At 38.1% G+C, this 20,021-nt stretch overlaps 1 protein-coding gene across 1 annotated transcript in view; it reads right to left on the bottom strand.

Annotated features, from left to right (window-relative positions):
- Window positions 1–20,021, bottom strand: part of PHLPP1 (PH domain and leucine rich repeat protein phosphatase 1) — a 211,736-nt gene that overhangs the window by 33,042 nt on the left and 158,673 nt on the right. Inside the window, exons 7-11 of the mRNA XM_081251786.1 lie at window positions 19,320–19,522; window positions 17,953–18,013; window positions 15,270–15,365; window positions 10,980–11,135; window positions 558–758 (exon numbers count right to left, since the gene is read on the bottom strand). Of these exons, the coding sequence (XP_081107912.1) occupies window positions 558–758; window positions 10,980–11,135; window positions 15,270–15,365; window positions 17,953–18,013; window positions 19,320–19,522 (717 nt within the window). The remainder of the gene's footprint in view (window positions 1–557; window positions 759–10,979; window positions 11,136–15,269; window positions 15,366–17,952; window positions 18,014–19,319; window positions 19,523–20,021) is intronic.

Below are 20,021 nucleotides of genomic sequence, written 5' to 3'. Positions count from 1 at the left end.
GTTAAAGCTTCACTCAAAGCAAGATACAATGCCACTGCTCCCCAAAATTAGAAATTAAAATTAAAACAGACTTAAAAGTAGAATTTTCTAAGAGCCATAAATTATTTGTAATGTCACAGTTTCTATGAATGCACAGGCCACCATTGTTTTTTATACCATAAGCATAAATACAAAAGCTATTAGCTAATTGAGAACCTTCAGGTTCCTAGTTTACGTTCTAATTCTCACACACCATACTAGGTTAATTTTTTTTTTTTAATTTGACTGGTTAAAAGGAAGCAAAAGAAAAAATATACCTGCTAGATGACATGCCTTATTTCAAAATCATAAGAACATTCTAGCAATTGGGTCCTTGGATACATCCATATTAGAAAAATGAACACATTTCTCTTTCAGGGAATGCTGACAATGGCTTATATAAAAGACACTGTGAATAAGAATCAGGAGGAACAAGCTTTACATTATCTGGGAAATAAACATGTTAGTTTTTGCCTTTCCATCTATGAGTCCCTTTTCAGAAATGCAAGGAAGGATGTCACTCTGCAATCTTCTTTTACCTTGCTGGAAAACTTTGAAGTCGGTTATAGGCCATGTGAAGAATCTTCAGATGGGGGTGTCCTGTTAACAAGGGTACACATTTATCTGTGAGGTTGTTATTTGTCAAATACAACTCCTGTAAGACGCTGTTTGTCTCTTCAGAAAGTGTGGCTGGAGGAAGGGTTTCCAGTTTGTTTGCAGATGCATTCAGGAATCTCAGGCTACAATGACAAAAATGCAACAGAATCCCACTGATAAGCCACAGGTCTAGTCCAGAATCCTCAACAAACCTAGAATTTTTCTGATTGATACCTGGCATATTAGAAACTGGGTTTAGAAACATGAATTTAAAGGTAGGTCTTGGCATGGAAGCAACCTAAATGTCCATTGACAGAGGAATGGATAAAGAAGATGTGGTATGTAAATATACAAGGGAATATTACCCAGCCATAAAAAAGAATGAAATAATGGCATCTGCAGGAACATGGATGGACCTAGAGATTGTCATACTGAGTGAAGTAAGTCAGACAGAGAAAGAGAAATATCGTATGATATCACTTATATGTGGAATCTAAAAAGAAATGATACAAATGGACGTACTTACAAAATAGAAACCGACTCACAGACTCAGAGAATGAACTTATGGTTACCGGGAGGAAGGGTGGAGGGAAGGGATAGTTAGGGAGTTTGGGATTGACATGTACACACTGCTATATTTAAAAAGGATAACCAACAAGGACCTACTATATAGCACAGGGGACTCTGCTCAATGTTATGTGGCAGCCTGGATGAGAGGGGAGTCTGGGGGAGAACAGATACATCTATATGTAGGGCTGAGTCGCTTTGCTGTGCACCTGAAACTATCACAACATTGTTAATCGGCTAAACTCCAATATAAAATAAAAAGTTTAAAACAAAAAAAAAGATAGGTCTTGGCTTTGGCAGGCATATAGATATGTGACTCCACTGTCCATAATGAACACAGGAGCTATCTGTGTGTGTTAACTACAAAGAGAAATCAATTTTTATGGAAGCACAAAGGTGAGAGCAAGTGATTAATTTTATAGCTGGTGGGAAGTCGAAGGGATAATGATAAGATAAAATTAATATTCTGTCTTAAGAAAGAGAAAAACAATTGCCTATTTTAAAATAAAAGAGCTCTTATAGTAATAAAATAATTAGACATCAGATCACAATACAACTAAATCACATAGTGACTAAGTCCTTTTCAGTATGATGCCCAAACCATATTTTACTGACATATATTCACAACTGCAAGGGATAATTTACTCTGTAGTAAAATAGTGTAATACTATGTAGTAGTGAAAATGAAGAACAACTACATGTATCAATAGGATGAATCTCACAAATATAATATTGAGTAAAAGAAGCCAGATACCAGAGGATACACTGCACGATTCCATAATTATAGAGTTCAAAATCAGGCAAAACTTATCTACGGTATTAGAAGTCAGGGACGGGAAGCAGTGTCTAGGAGACAGCTTCTAATTTTTCCAATATGATAACATTCTGGTTCTTGATCTGAGTGCTGGTCACACGAGTGTGTTCACTTTGAGAAAATTTATCAAGTGCTACAGTTACGATACGGCCCCTTTTCTGTATCTATATTATACTTCAGTAAAATTTACATTAAAACAAGATGTATATGCTACCAGTTATCCAAATGATAGAGTGAACAATAGCTAAACTATGAAGAATGTTTTTACACCTGAGATAACTAAAACTGTCAAAAACTGTAATTCCTTCCATAGTTATTGTGAAACACAGATAAATGCAAAAAAGCTGGAGAACTGAAACAGAATCCTTGCTGTGATCAGATTCCAAATCACTGGAAAGGGAAGAGAAGGACAGAGCAGGAACTGTGCATGGCTCACGGGCAGACAACCCTGCTGCTTCACGGTGGATCTCCACCACGTGTGTTCCATAGTGAAGCCCCAGTGACCCGAGCATGGAGAGCGTTCAGCCCACAGGACTCACCTGCCATAGTTACCAAGGTCAAAGCTGACTTGTCCCCCACCCCTTACCTAGAACTACCCTGTTAATGAACTGCCTTTCTCGTTTCAAAACCACCCAGGTTTGAAATGTTCAGCATTCAATTCAGGACTATTTTACCATATGTTAGTAAAAAAGAATAAAATCTTCCTTAAAAAGGAAGACTCTGGAATACCAGGTACAGATATTTTTAATCTTGGATAAAAAGAAAGCTTTGTATTCGGGAGTCATCAACAAAACTGTCATCCCAAGCCCTCAGTCCACTAAGTTAATACTCTCCAATCTTGCGACCTCCACACACTTACACACGCACGGCCCAACTCCACTACTTATCTAAGGAAAAGCAGCTTCCCCAAAATAGAACATTTTCCATTAAAGAAACATGTATTCCGTTGACATTAAAAAAAAAAAAGGAAGTTAGAAAAAGGCTGTACAAAAAAAAAAAGAAAAGAAGAAGTCTGTACAGACCATAAATAGTCATGGGAAATTATAGTTGTGTGTGCTACAGAGAAGAAAATAAAGGTCATTCATGCAGTTTCTGAAATGGTTTTGACATAGGAAGGAAACCCCTTCCAGCACCATAGTTCTTTAAAGTACTTTTACCAGTCTCATTTGTATCACCTGACTTAAATACCCTGTTAAGATTTCTTCAGTGTAGAATTAGAAAAAATTAAAATGTATTGCCCTAAAACATCTTGCAATGGGGTTGGCTGGGAAACTCTGACAATCTCATTAAAATACAATTCTCTAGGAAATATGTAGTTATAGATACATGAAAAGAAAAGAAAGAAATTAACTCATGAATATTTGCATATTTTTAGGCCAGAAAAAGAGGGAAAGTTGCTTTGAAAGGAAAAAAGGCTGACTAGTGAATGCTCATCTAGAAAACTGCAAAAGGGACTTTAAAAACTCTTTACAACATCTGATGAAGGGAAGAGAGGGATTTCCAAAAAGACTTGTCCTCTCATCTTGTTGAAATTTGCCTGTATTGAAGTTTATACTCTTTATGGGAAACTGGGGGGGAGGGGGGGAATCCCGCACCCTTCCCTCCAGGAAATGAAACTAAGTTGAAACTACATGGGCTGGTTCCAAAGGATTTAGTTTGAACTGAATAAAGCTTGATTGAATCATCGTGTTAGTTAACAGTCAAAGAGCAAACAATTGGGCTAAAAACATTTTTGATTATAATAGTCTCCGGGAAATTAAATTCAATACCCATCCTTTTAAAAATTAAATACCTGTCCCACAACCGCACGTTTCAGCAGGAGGCAAACTAAGTTGGTTTAATCATCTGGGTGTTGTATTTCCATCAGAATGAGCAACAACTTTAATTTTGTAAAATTTCTCCAGTATGGGTAACGGTTTTACTCAATAAATATGGTGTATAACCCCACTCCATGCTTTCAAGGCCTCCCCAAGACTAAATTCCTAAAGCACTGAGTTTGGTCTCAACTCAGTATGATATGAGAGAACTTCCTCCAGCTTTTCCCTTATAGATTTTTGTAATAACTCTATAAAAGACTTGTTTAATGTGCCATGAGACTTTCATCCATAGAAACCTCTTCACTATGCAACCCTCTTATAATCATTAGAGAAAAGCAGTAACATATCACTTTTTCTCATTTGTAAAGTGCTCTCTAGAGACCACAGCTCTTTCCTATTTCCTGTTTCACTTGATTCTCCCAACATCCCAGAGATACCCCCCTTATACTTCACAGAAGACAAACTGAAGCTGAGAAAAGTCAAATTACCTGGCTGTTGTTAAATAGTAATTAGTGTCAGAGCCAGAAATAAACCCAGATCTCACCAATCTTAAAGAGTCCACTATTTCCTAACAAAATTCAACTGATAAAAACAGTAATAATAAAACTTTCCTGAGGAAATTTTCATAGGCTTTCTCCAAAAAAGCTGGAGGTCAAGCAGGGCACCTGCTGGGTAGTGTGAAGACCACATGTGCACAGCGCTTCAAACTCCATTCCTAAAATAACTTAATAAATGGCACAGTACTCAAAAACTTTTCTTAGCAGGAAGTGCAAACGTTGTAGAGAAAAGACTCACATACAACTCCTGCCCTGAAGCATTTGGAAAGTTGCCCATGACAGCAGTGAGACAAATCCACTTCTTGCTTCTTGAGCAATTACTCTCTTCTTCCCTGGCACATTCTGTTTGTCTGTTCTATCTCATCTAGGTTTTTTTGTTTTGTTTTTGTTTTTCAGTAATTCCCAGCACACCCTTAAATTTTACAGCCAAATTCTGTCCTGAAACAAAGCACAGGATTTGGTACCACAGCAGGTCTACCTATTTGCAGGCATACCAGGCATTCTGCATTCAAATGATTTTTCTGCAGATCAGTACTGGGACTTGTAAGTCTATTGAAAATGCAAAAGGTTAAGACCCTAAGTGCAGCAAAATTCTTTGACTTTTATACAACTCCCTGATTTCTGGCCCCCAAAATCTTCCAGAGGTGCCAAACAAAATGCTCTAAATTCCTTATCATTTGTCCATGCAACATAACGCTTTTGACAATTTCATCTATTGATATCTTCAGAAGACCGATAGCTCTTAAAGCAGGGGCTTTCAAACTTTCCATTAATGGCAACCAACAGTACAAAATACATTTTACATGACCACCCAGTACAGATGCGACATATACATGTGTAAATGAAACAAAAGTTTCTTGAAACAATACTTAACCTTACTCTATCTTACACTGATATTTTCTATGCCTTTTTTTTTTTTTTTTTTTTTTTTGTGGCACGCGGGCCTCTCACTGTTGTGGCCTCTCCCGCTGCGGAGCACAGGCTCTGGACGCGCAGGCTCAGCAGCCATGGCTCACGGGCCCAGCCGCTCTGCGGCATGTGGGATCTTCCCGGACCAGGGCACGAACCCATGTCCCCTGAATCAGCAGGCAGACTCTCAACCACTGCGCCACCAGGGAAGCCCCTATGCCATTTTTTCAAGTGCTGGTAGAAACCCACTAAATTACTACACCTCACTTATCAGTTTGAAAAAAGGACGCCTATTATTCATTGTCTAGCAACGTCACCTAATAGTGAGGATTGCATGTGAAGAGAAAGCGCGTACGTATGGCCTAACAGAACTCACACACTATTATTTTGAAAGATCTGAAAATCTGCCTGGCTTGGGCAGTAAAGATCGTAAGCCTACAGAGCAAAGGAACAAAGGTTACACAGGTGTATGAACGGTTGAACAAGAACTCGAAAAGAATTAATTTTAAAAATTAAGTATAATTAATTAAGAATTAGTTAACATTGATGTAACACTATAAATTAATCTAGAGATATCCTAATTTCATCAATTATACCACTGATGTTCTCTATCTGGTCCAGAATCCAATTTAGGGTCACACATTCCACTTCCTTATCATGCCTCATTTGTCTCCTCTAATCAGTCTTAATTTAGATTTGTTTGATGTTTTATCATCATTAGAATTTAGAATAATGTGATGCATTTCTGGCAAAAACACATAGAAGTGATGTTGTGCCTTTGCTCCTGAAGGTATGTGATTCTCAACTTCAACTCCCAGATATTCTTATTAAGTAGGTCAGCATAAGTCTTCAAAAATCTATTGAATTAAGAATTCTGATGACTGGCCAAGTTGAGTCAGGAGAACTGAGAAAAGGGCCAGAAATCTGCATGTTTAGTAAGTAATCTAGGGGATTCTGAACACACTCTGAGAAACACTATTTTATTTCACTACGGCTCTCAAAACATCAGAACTGGGGCTTCCCTGGTGGCGCAGTGGTTGAGAGTCCGCCCCCTGATGCAGGGGACGCAGGTTCGTGCCCCGGTCCGGGGGGATCCCACGTGCCGCGGAGCGGCTGGGCCCGTGAGCCATGGCCGCTGAGCCTGCGCGTCCGGAGCCTGTGCTCCGCAACGGGAGAGGCCACAGCACTGAGAGGCCCGTGTACCGCAGGAAAAAAAACAAAAAACAAAAAACATCAGAACTTCCCAAGATAGCTCTCTTCCCTTAGGAAAGACAGTGTAGGCAACTCAGCTCTTCAAAATGCCAGAAATATCTAACTTTGCCAAAAGGCACCATTTGTCGTGGTTAATCGATCACGCTCTCCCAAATTTTCTATTCCCTTTTAGTCCCCTTGATATTTACACATATTCTGTCTGAGTCACTAAAACTTATGGTCTGTAATGTGACTAATACTCCGGGGATATTTTAATAATTACCATGTACTTCATTTGTACATACACTCTCCCCATTCCCATCCCCTGAAAATACCTTGTTCTGTTCCAACCAAGGATCAAAACAGACCCTAATCCCCACCCACCATAGTAATCTATAACTCTCCTTTACAGGGCCCATTGTGACTGACCTCATCAGGGGCAGCTCTCTGGCCACGCTATGAGAGTGCATATGTGAAATGGACAGGGACCCAGCCATGGCTGAGATTTCAGAAAGGACAGGAGGATGGCGGTACCTCGTCCATCCGACTTGGGGACCAATGGGGAATATCCACTCCCACTCTCGCCCATCTGTTGATGAAAACTGATGATCTGAAACTCCTTTGGGGGTTTCCATCAAGAAAATTCTCAACTCTAAGCAAAAAGGGATAAGATGAGAGATCCAGGCCGGTAAGATCCAGATCAGAATACTTACCAGTTCCCCTCACAGAACCAAATCCTGCTCTGACCACAAGATACAAAATCACAGTCAACTTCTCCGCAAATATGGTCTAACATATTTTATATCTGTCTATCGTTTTTGAGCTGCCAGTCAAAAGAAACAAAACTCAAAGAAGAATATGGAGGGTAAACTCATAAACTTAAATTGTTGATTCAGGTCATGAGAATTTTAATAAAATCGGTCTGAAGTTCTCAGAGGAAGAGAAAGATATCACTAAAAGTCATCTAATTTAAAGTAGATTCCCCTCTCTTATCTGGTTACCTGCTACCAGGTAAAGCAGACTAAAATAACCATTCTAAAGCTGTACTATCTCAGAGACAATATTATGTAATCAAAACCATGACACTGTGTTTCAGCAGAAAGATTCAGAGCTAAAGAAATCTCCTTAGAAAGAGAGTTTAAGTTCAGCCTTTTGCTGGGTCCAATAACATGTTTTTCTGACAGTTCTCATGAAGCTTCCAAGTACAAGTTTTACTTAGAGAACAAACAAAACCATTTTTAACTTATGAAGACTTGTATTCAGGCCTTTTCCTCAATTATAGAACCAAACACAGAACTGGTAACAATAACTTATTACCACAAAAAAAAAAAAAAAAGAAAAAAGAAAAAGTGAGCATCTATATATATTTTAAGATTTGTATTATGGAGCAAACTGAATGGAAGGAGAATTGAAGCAATTTCATTACTGCCTGGGGCTATCTGCCAAACACAAAGCTCTGTATTATACAACAAAGTGCTGTTCTTCATACCAGGAGCCTAAATTAAAACCAATCCTATCATTTTCCTTCTTCTCCTTTACCCTCTCAACCCCACCTTTTATTACAGTTCATTGTGCAGTTATTTTAAGCTCAGCATTAGGTTGTAAACTCCTTGAGGGTAAAACCGATGTTAGTCATTTTTCAATCCCCTGCAGTACCCAGCACAGTGACTTAAACTTACAAGGTCAGTAAGACATTGGCCATCTTGAACCATGTAAATGAAAACAAATCACAACTGAAACCACCTGCAAAGAGCTTGTGAAGATTCTTTCCTAAAAAACCCTCTTTTAATATTTTAAGCTTCATGTTTTCTAGGTTGACCTGCTCCCACAATAGTCAGTAGTAGTTTATTCCTTCCCCTCAAGCTAATCAAACCAAATATACAGTGGCTCTACATTTTCCTGAATGTAAATTATGCCTCGATTAAAAAAAATTTTTTTAATTTAGATAGAGAAAACCTCAGTTATTTAGGTTTTGGAAAGGGGATAAATCGAAAAAGTATTATCCCTTTAAGAAGCAGTAAATAGTTTGGTAAAGCACAGGGAATAGTCGGTATTTTTATCATAACTTTGTATGATGTGTAATCTATAAAAATATCAAATCACTATGTTGTGTACCTTAAATTAATATAATATTGTAAAAGTCAACTACATTTCAATTTTAAAAAGTTCTATTTTTCTTGTCTTCCAACGAGTGAAATAATGCAAGAATGCTGTTCAAAAAAGATCTCATCGACTTTACCCCACCCTCTTTATAACCCTATCCGCCTGAGAGAACCAAACCTCTTAACCTCTCTGACTCAGAGTCATGACAGTAAGGTCAGTTGCTACACGAGGCTGGAGACGGGGTTATTGCACTGCTTGGAAAACAAAGGCACCGGAACACGCCTTCTTGGAAAAGTTTCTTACTTCTGCTTCTTTTGGTCATTTGCTTTTCTCTCATAAAATAAAAGCAGGATGCTTGCTCTTTCTAATTCACTCAGCCCCTTACTCCAGCACTTCCTTGTGCTGGAAGGGCATCTGGCACGGCCTGCCCTCCTCCCAAGACCTACAGAGGCTGCCTACTTCCCCCGCACCAGCCCCTATTTTCCAAAATGCAGCTGGCTCTGGATAGGCCCATTTATTCAGACTAGGGTATTTCTGCCTAAATGCCTTTAGCTGACACTGTAGGCTCAGCTTATTCTGCTCCCCTTGATAGCAATGTTCCCTTTCAGTGGCTCAATTCAGGTCCTGAATTTTCCATACTGCATGACTAGAAATATTCTAGTTCATACAATCACCCCTTTTCCAACATACAGATGCCATCTGGGACTATACAGAATAGACAACATGGGAAAACCTGTGCAGGGCCACAAAGTCAACGGTCCACGCAGCGGTTCTCGACCCTGGGAGTCAGCAGAACTGCCTGTGGAACAATCTAAGTTAAAGCTGCCCCTTGCAACTGCTCGTCTGACCATGAGCACACAGTCTCCTGGACCACACTGTGGGCGACCTCAGGCACACGTTGTCAGATCTGGCTGGCACCAGGGAGACTCAATGACTGCTTAGGGACGCCTCTAGAGAATGAAGAACATATGCAAGTGCCCCTTTAAAATAAAATTCTCAGAAATGAATAAAGAATGATTATTATCTATTGGAGAGTTCCAGCACTATTTACCTACTCTACTAGCCATGACCTTATAAGACTCAGATTCAGAAATGGTTTTATCTCACTCAAAGACTCCTAAAACCCGAATCCATCTCCCTTTTGGTTTCTACCGATTCAGTGTAGATCCCCCAGGAGAACAAGTGGATTCTCATTATAAAACTGCACCCAAATTTTCCCTAGTTAGCCTTATGAAAGAAAACACAAGGCTACAACATGACATAGAATTCTCCACAGGGTAAGAAACCAAATCCTATAGTATTCATAACAATAAGAAACAGGTCTAGAGCTACCCATAGGCTGTGCATTGTCCTTTGATATGAATGCAAAAGCAAGAACAATTCTTCAAATTATCTTGAAATATTGTTCTTTTTGTCAGGGGAATGACACAGCACCAGTCAATTACAATGTAACAATCCCATTTCCCCACAATTCCATTATTTCTCAATAATTATACCAGTAGGAATTCATTGTAACTTACATTAAGTACAGAGAATACATTTTTTTTAAATGAGGAAAACAAAGGAAAAGGAAAGGAATGCTGGACATGTTCTCTATCTTGATCTGGGTGACGGTTATGGGGTATATATGTATGCAGAAGTTCATTGAGCAGTATGCTCAAGAGTTGTACACTTTTTGACTGTAAGTTACATCTTGATAAAAAGATTTTTTTGAAAAAGGAAAAGGAGAGAAAGAAAAAAATGCAAATCCAAGATCAAGGGTAGTATTTAAAATTCCTTATATTTTTTACCTTTCATTAAACAAATATTTATTGAACATCTTAGAAAGGAACCCTCCTAACACTGTTGATGGGAACAATTTCTTTAAATACTTAGTGAACAAGTTATTTAGAAAAATTCTCTTTGTTCAGAAAGAAAATAGTTTACATGCAAGGGTAAACCTGTGGTAAAAATAAGACAATTGGTAAAAAAAAAAAAAAGTAAAACTCTAGGAAAATCTATCTCTGTCACCCAAAGTCATAAATATGTGAAAGCAAGAACAGAGACTCCTAAGGTAATTACACTAAGCCTAGAGCGGGCTGCACAAGTTTTGACCAGGCAGCAAACTTCCTACCCTTGTTTTACACCAACACCTCCAAAGCTAACGCTTACGCACAACTCAACCCACTTAAGGAATCAAAAGTAAAGAAGCAGAGAAATTAAGAAAGACCCTCTAGGATATTCCTGCCTTGATTTCCTACAAAATGGTGACAGAAGTGGCTGGCAATACCATTTTCTTCATGAATCTAGGACAGACAGATAGTCACAAAGTCCACTTGAAATGGTCTGAGATCACCTAAGATAAGAATGCTAATTAGGGGGCATCCTACAAGTCGATGAACAACCAAAACAAACCAGCAGCTTTACCTGTCGGCCTTCATCAGAAGGTTGGGCGGCAGCTCCAGGAGCTGATTCTGCTGCACATCCAGGACCTCCACGGAGGTTCTTTCTAGCCTTTCGGGAAGCCTTGTCAGCTGGTTGTGTCCCGCCAGTAGTTTCCGGAGACTACTGTTACAAAATAAGCTGTGCACACAAGGACAAAGACAGAAGGAAACTTACTGAGAGCTCATTTGGGATGAAGTTTTCAAAATGGAGAGGAGTGGGAAAAGACTTAAAATTATCTCTCTAAGAAACCTAAATTCATTCAGAGCAAGTGCACATTCATTTTAACATAAGCTCAAAGTTGGAGCTGTTCATTTCAATACTTGCCATACTTAAAAAAAAAAGAGGGTGGGAAAAACTATGAAAAGGAATATTTAACAAAGCAGCTCTACTTAGTGAAAAAGAAAACAGGTTTCATAGAAGACACCAAAGGCAGCAGCCTAGTCTTGTTAGACTCACAAGGCAAACTGTGAAAGGCTGTAGGCTTCCCCAGGCAGGGATTACATCTGGTATCGCCCTGGAACGCTGGGGGTTTTACCCACAATAGAATCTGAATAAATACAGTTGAGCAATTTTTACTTAACAAGGTCAACATTCAGTAAGGCTTCTTTTGTCCAGTTAAACTTTTACCAATGACAACTGAAAAAATGCTACATTTTCCTCAGTTGCACTTCACAATAATTATTTCTCTCTTTCCTCACTTCCTTAAATCTGTATATTTCTATCTTCTCTTTGGTTTAATCCTAGACCAAAGCAGAGACTCCCTCCTAAAGAGAATATAACTCACTCAATGCAGTATTTTCTTTTGAGCATCAAACAAGCTATTGGGAAGCTTGACTGTGTTTTTCTTCTATGGGTTATCAAAACTGCAACAAATGATGAATATGTGTTAATCTTATGTAAATCTGCTTTATGATCACTTAAGACCACTACAGTCATAGAGAATAAAGCAGGTCCTGGGTTAAACATAGAAACCTGGGGACTGTGGGAAAATGAGGTTATAATTTGCATCCGGATCACATTGGAATGAGAACTCATTTACACTGCTGTCAAAGAATGAGGCTTCCTCACCCACCTCCTGTTTCCCACCATTCTGACCTCACTGACATCCGAAGTTCTTAAATCACTCTATATTACAGCTGTAACTTTATTCACTTTAAGTATCAAAACTAGATTCTTTGTTCAGAAAGATGCTAGCGACCTGTCTCAACACTGTGACACCATGGGCCCCCATTAAAGATATACCTGACTTTGCAGGTTTAGATATTAATGTGACAAGACAATCTGTCTAGGACTGTCATTCAGTCACAGCTATCACAGGGGCCAGTCTCTGTAACGCTCACTTCAACCTAATAATTCGGGATTTGGTCCACCAATTTTACTGTCTTGCTGGGCCTGGTGTACAATTTAGAATTCTTAGAGAGTAGAATGGGATTATTTCTCTCTCTCACACACACACACACTTCACCCTTACATAGATGGATAACTGAAAGACAGGTTACAAAATCTTTATCTTCATTTTTCCAGATAAGAGGAGATTTGATAACTGTAGGATGAGTATAAATGCTAGTAACTGGATTTGTTCAATTCTTTTGGATACTATGAATTAAAATGATTAAAATAGCTTCTTCTCCTTTCAGTACAGCTCCGCTGCTAAACATGAATTTCTGTTTTCTCAGACCCTTCACACACATCACCTAGACAAACAAAGCTTGAATGTTAAACCAGCTTCTAACGAATCACTGTCTTGGCCTGGATATGAGATCAACGATAGGGCCGATACAAAGTTTGCAACTAAACAACACCATAAATGAGAAAACATGTATTAAAAACACAGACATCCACAAAAACAAACACTGTTTAAATTTTTTGACAAGACAGCATTTGGATTTGCTTTGAATCAGCATTCATTTAGATTCCAAAAAAGCCTGTACTAATGCAGAGCAAATCAAAGATTAATTAACTCTGGGGAAAACTGGGTAAGATATCAGTTATCTTGTATTTATTTAATTGTTGGTTTATTTATATAATATCTTTGTTGTAGCATACAGTGACACAGAGGCCTTAGACTCCAACATGCTATATGTGTTAAATTGGGGAGGTCAAAGTAGGGAAGAGAAAAACAGACAGAAAGAAAACAGTACAAGATTTTTTTTTAACAAATTATTTTTCCTCATTAGTAGTAGCCTGTTTTCTTTTTTGCTGTTTGTCTTCTAAAAGGGTCTCTCTCTCTCTCCCCCTCCTTCACACACACACACACACACACACACCTGTCCACGGGGCACATCACCAAAGTCCTTTTGATAACGGTGACGGGCTATACTGGGTCACCTAAATGTTCACTCAACATAAAACTCTAAAGCAAAAAGCATTTTCAAATGGACTGAATTTACAGGTATAACATATCGCTGAAAAAGTAAAGTAAAATCAACTGAGCTTTACAGCGATTGAAAATGTAAATCGGATTTCTTCCACAAGAGCTAGACTCTAACACAATGTTATCCAACAGAAATACCATGCAAGCCACATACGTAATTTAAAACTTTTTAGTAGTCACATTTATAAAAGTGAAAAGAAACAGGTAAATTAGTTTTTACAGTACACTTTTTATTTGACCCAATATATCCAAAATGCTATTTTAACATGTAATTAATATACAATATTATTGAGATATTTTGCATCCAGTGTATATTTTATACTTCAGCACTTCTCAGTTAGGACTAGTCATGTTTTAAGTGCTCAATAGCCCCTCAGCTAATGGCTACTGGCTATCATAGTGGACAGCTGAACTCTGACACATTTACTGGGCTTACTAAGCAGGTGTATTTCATGATCCTTGTCCTTTACAAGAGAACAGAGGAATACGATCATAAACCTTTAGAGATCGTGTATCTAAGTTTACTCCAAAATAGTGATATATTTCTACAATTTTTCATTGATATTTTTTACTATATATGGTTAAAAATAGTGCTTCCCTGGTGGCGCAGTGGTTGAGAGTCCGCCTGCCGATGCAGGGGACACGGGTTCGTGCCCCGGTCTGGGAGGATCCCACATGCCGCGGAGCGGCTGGGACCGTGAGCCATAGCAGCTGAGCCTGTGCGTCCGGAGCCTGTGCTCCGCAACGGGAAAGGCCACAGCAGTGAGAGGCCCGAAAAACTAATCAAACAAACAAACAAACAAACAAACGGCTTACTCTGTCCAGTGACTGGCTGAGAATAGTGGAAATACCTAGACCTGAGTTGTGGCAGCCACTAGGCACAAGTGGCTATTTAAATTTAAATTAATTAAAATTAAATAAAATTTAATATTCAGTTCCTTGGTCACACTGTCCACATTTCAAGTGCTCAACAGTCACATGTGGCTAGTGGACACTGTAGTGAAGAGCACAGATACAGACCATTTCAATCATCACAGAAAGTTCTTCAGGACAGCAGTGGGATAGACTACTCTTCTGGTTATTAATTGCATGGCTAGTCATTAACAGTCCAATAATATTTTATGCCACAATTAGTCAACTTGAAGATATTTGTCTCGATCTATGGATACCAGATACCATCATGTGGCTGCTTTACAATCTTGCCATTAAAGTGAATATTATGAAATAAAAATAATAACACTTTAAGAGAGAGGAGAGAAGGAAAGAGAAGTTCTTCGACCTTCCACTCCAAATTTCACACAAGAAAAACAGAATCTAGTTTGCTTTTTCTGGTTTAATGATCTAATAATCTTTTTTTTTTAGGGTTACATTCAAATAAAACCAAAAATTATTTGGGGTAAGGTAGACATGTAAGACAATGGACAGAAGGCAAAAATTCTGAAAGAATTAAGATTACAGAGGTGAACAAATTGTACTGTTTGCTGAGTCTCTGAACATTTCTTTTGGCTTATTTGAAAACTTCCACCAAGCATCAACTGCCACATGGCTTTGCGAAGTCTGGCTAGGAGTCAAAGCCTTGGTCTACCCATCACTGCATGATGGAAGATTGTGCCTCGAAGATACCATGAGAGGTAAAAGATAATAAATAAGGTTTTATTATTATTTTTTTGGCCGCGCGGTTTGGCATGTGGGATCTTAGTTCCCCAACCAGGATTGAGCTTGTGCTCCCTGCATTGGGAGTGCAGACTCTTAACCACTGGACCGCCAGGGAAGTCCCTAAATAAGGTTTTAGAACAAACTCTTTCAGGGGTTCATAATAACAAATTAAACACCGAATCAGCAATTTTTTCCATTGCTCATCTAATTTGAGATTCTCTAACTTAATCTGTAATACTCACCGTGCAGGAAGTTCACATATTTGATTATGGCCAATATCCAAAACTTCTAGTTTTCGGCTTTCACATACCCACTCAGGCACATTTTCTAAACGGTTCCTAAATATAAGAATATACAATTCTTTTTGATGGGAATTTGGCTTAAAATATGGTTCAAAAGTCAAAATAATTATATAGCACAATAAAACTTCAAGTGAAATACCCAATTACAGTGAGTATAAATCAAAAGGATATGTGTATTCACTTTAATCTGAAGCAAGATGAATTGTGATAAGGAATAAGAAATAAAGAAAGAGTAGCAAAGAACATAGTCACATCATCTGCATCATCTCTAAAGTCTAAAAAAGAGTCTGGTTCCCAGAATTACTATCCCAAAATGTCTATAAACTCATGTAAGCTTAGGGAGAAGATGTCTTATACTGGAAAACAAACAAACAAATACATATACACACACTTCCAGTTAAGGTAAATAGTCAAATGGTATAAAATAGTTTTATCTTCCAATTTGCATTTTTACTCTTAACATGAAAATTTTTCCTAACTCCAGAAGGTACCATGAGAGCAGTGCCATAGACAAATGGAAAGAAATGGCAGCAATGAAAAGATACACTGACCCTTAAGTTCAGAATTAATTACTTGAAAACATTTACTTAGGCATTAGATAGTAATTATAATTACCAGAAACAAGTAAACTAAACCAATGGTAACTTAAATTGTTAAATGAATTGACCACATCTTAGATAAATCTACTATATTTGAATGTCTCCTTAAACACAGATGGTTAGCTTTTTACCTTCTTTTTAAAATATGTGAAATGACTAGGCACAAAAAATCTAACGTGGTATGTATGTTATGACTACAATTCTTTAAAAACAGATGAACAAGTCTGTGAAAAGTATGATGCTTGGAACAAGGATTATATTAGAGTAAAAGTTTTTGCTATTATATCAACTTTTCAACTAAAATATAGAAAAGAAGGCGTTATCTTCTGTTTAGTGTTTATATAGATAAACACGGTTCTGGCTTTGAAGCTCTACAGATTGACACACTTAATTACTTTATTGTACAGTAGTTAATCTCTAAAACATCTCAGTAAGATAGGTGAGTGAAAGTACCCTTCAGTGTAAGCAACCTCACCATATAGCAATAAAATTCCTCTTAAGTGATAAAATAACCTAGAACTTTGAACTTGAGGAACTCTAAGAACCTAGTAAACACTATCATGAGTAACAGCTCAGTTCCTTTAGAGAACATAAATACACAAGAGAGGGTGAAATACCCAGAGCTATGCGAGGGGAAGCAGAGGTTTTTCTACAAGAATGTCCTACAGTTTGGGAGGTGGATTAGGCAGAGCACGTTACAGTAAAGATGCTGGACATGCGAGTTAAAAACAAGATGAATAGCATTTAAGGGCAGAATTCAGGGACTAGCATGACATAAGAGTCTCCAATTCAGTCTCACTTAGGGGTTTCAATGGGAACCATTTGCCAATTATATACTATAAATAAAAGAAAAATAGATTGACTCTATGGCCAATTCTCTGGAATAAATCTGTTCAAGATATTTATATGCACCCATGTATGCAAACCCCACTCCTGTACTCTTATTTAAATGCTGAAGATAATAATATTCAAGGCTGACAGAAAAAAAAAAAAAAGAAAGAACTTAGGTAGTGTCTGACTTAAAATTCATTAAACAAAACTGTCTGACAGGAATTTAGTAGGAAATGTATGAAGCACTACTCATAAAGGATTTTAGAACTATAAATTTCTAATAAAACCAATTGTAATCATTCTCACATCAGCTAAATTCTGACACATTCTGACATAATTATGATTGAGAGTATTATTAAAATATCTAGGTTTGTGTACTTTCATGACTAAAGGCAAATTCTGCACCTGACAAATCACATATCAGTTGTATCAGACTTTACACACTGAGATGAGTTAACAGTTGTCACATTGACAGGGCCACACGCTCCCATGTACTGTGGTCATTCAGAAAAGTCTCGGTTACTACCTTTGGAATTAAGTTTAAAGTGAGTTTCAATTTAGTGTGTTGAGATTATGAAAGTCTAATTTGTGCAAATACATGCTTTGGGCCTTCAGGAAAAAGTCTACTACAATATTTGCGGGAACCAGAGTACACACGACACACTGTAGGAGTGAATTTGTATAAAAGGTGTTCACAAATGAGCTGAGAAAAGTGAGCAGGCTGTATGGAAATCTCACTTCGGTAGTCTCAGCCACCACTTTTTAAGAGTTCTTAGTAAGGTGATGTATATACAAAACGGAAGCAAAAAATCAAAGAGCTATATAGCACAACATATATTTTTAACAAAATTAACAACGTTTCAGGGAAAGACATGAAGATATGGTTACTATAATTAAAGAAGTACTGGACCTTCCAGCCATACAACCCTCAACTGACTAATCTTTCAAGCATAAACCTGGCATTCAAACCGGTGCCCACATCAACATCTTGATTCTTCTGGTGTAAACTATAGTATACAAATGAAGTACATATTTTAACTGACAGATAGTTGCATGCATTTTTCAGAGGATAAGTATTCAACACTAGTGAATACCTTCAAGATATATAAAAAGTTTTTATGCCGAAGTTGAGACAGAATCATCTAAATAACTTTCAAGCAGACCCCAGAGTGCTCTAGGACTTGCCTTCTTACCTTGAAACATCCATGTAGGACAGATAATTCGGAACTGGGTAAACGTCAAGTTGGACAAGTTCTAGGAAGCAGAAAACAAAAACATTACCATTCAGGTGACACAGAGACTCCTTTTATATGTAGAAATATCATTCCTGTGCTTTATTCTCCATGGTTTATTTAGGTTAGGAAATACAATACATCCATCTGTTTAACTTTGAAACTACAGGAGAGTACAAAGAACTTCTAACTTAATCACAAGATCTTATTCAGAGACTGAAATAAATCACTCATTCTACTTTCCTACCTCTTTCTTATCCACTTACTGTGGCACTCCTCTTGTTACGCATGCTAAATTTTATCTGGAAGACTAACTATATGAATACCACTTTTTTAAACATTCAGCTTGATAAATATTTGTTCAGCACGTAGTAGTAAATACTTGTTTCCATTCAGTTGTCTGGTGGGAGGGAATGGAAATCTTCACTTCAGCAAACATATGCCCATACGACCTTTTCTGTTTTAGAACTGCCATGATTTCCAAATTCTAAGGAGGAGACCTTATTAAATGAGTAAGACTCTTGCTTTGTGGTGTCCCTGTGGGTATATAATTTGGGTTTCTCTTAAGGTGAGCTCCTTTGTTGGTGGAGCAGGAAATCTGAGACCCTGAATGGAGTCCGTAACAGACCTCCCTTTCACCTTCATTCTCCAGATTTTACTGTCTTAACAAGGTAGCCCAATCACCCCCCACCTTCCCCCGTCTGCCCTTCACGGAGAAGAGCCAAATCACAAGTGGGAGTAAACTATCTAAATGTCACAATATGAGAAAAACAAACTAGGAACTTTAAAATCTTCCTGTTTGATTCCTTTAAATACCAAACCAGGATTCTTCTTTTATGATTTTTATCTTAGCAAAATTGGAAAAACTTATTTTCCTAAATGAGGAAAGAAAAATCAAAGTGAGGCAGAGAAGATGGCACTGAGTAAATTCTTGGAACCAAAAGAGAAACTCTGGGGACTTCCCTGGTGGCGCAGTGGTTAAGAATCCGCCTGCCAATGCAGGGGACACAGGTTCGAGCCCTGGTCCGGGAAGATCCCACGTGCCGTGTAGCAACTAGGCTCGTGCGCCACAACTACTGAGCCTGCGCTCTAGAGCCCGCGAGCCACAACTACTGAGCCCGCGCGCCTAGAGCCCGTGCTCTGCAACAAGAGAAGCCACTGCAATGAGAAGCCCGCGCACCGCAACAAAGAGCAGCCCCTGCTTGCCGCAACTACAGAGAGCCCGCGTGCAGCAACGAAGACCCAACGCAGCCAAAAATAAATAAATTAAATAAATAAATAAATAAATAAACACAAAGAGAAAGTCTGATGTGGTCTTTGTTACATACCATTAGAAGAGGTATACAGTGCTTTTAGGAAATAGCCACAGATGTTTAATGTCACCAGTTGATTCCTTTCACAGTGTAAAACTTCAATGTTGTTGAAAACCATAGCATCTAGCTCACCAAGCTTATTGTCGCGCAGATCAAGCTGAGTGACGTGAGGGAGAAAGTCCACTTCATCTGCTATTAGCTTCCTAATTAGGTTCAGTCTTAAGAGGAGAAGGACATAAATAAAGACTATAATTAACTGCAATGTTATAAATAAACAGCCACACCCTCATACGGTGACTAACAAGAAGGACTCAAGTCTCACTCCGTCACAGTCCTCCATGATTTCTTTAATCTCAGTATCTGGTTTTCCTTAACTAGTCAGATTCTCTGGCTATTTCTAGCTACAATTCCATGAGGTCTTAACCTTGACAATATAATCTGAAACACAATTTAGATCATTAAGGATGGAAGAGAAATATGCATACTGATTTTACCTTCATTTCAACGGAGAAAAAAAATCATTTGAATGTTTATTTCCAAAGAACCTGTTTGAAAGAACACGAGAAACAAAACCAAGAATAATCCATGAAGCACATTACAACTACATGGATATTTAAGGAAAGAGAGAGGATGAGTGAGCAGGTAGATGAGCAGCCATAAAGGACAGAATTAATCGGTGAACTTGGAAAAAAATAATGAATGGGAGCCAAATATACA

Source organism: Mesoplodon bidens (assembly GCF_964165515.1).
Source record: "Mesoplodon bidens genome assembly, chromosome: 13".
Classification (NCBI taxonomy): Eukaryota; Metazoa; Chordata; class Mammalia; order Artiodactyla; family Ziphiidae; genus Mesoplodon; species Mesoplodon bidens.
This window is presented reverse-complemented; position numbering and strand designations above follow the sequence as displayed.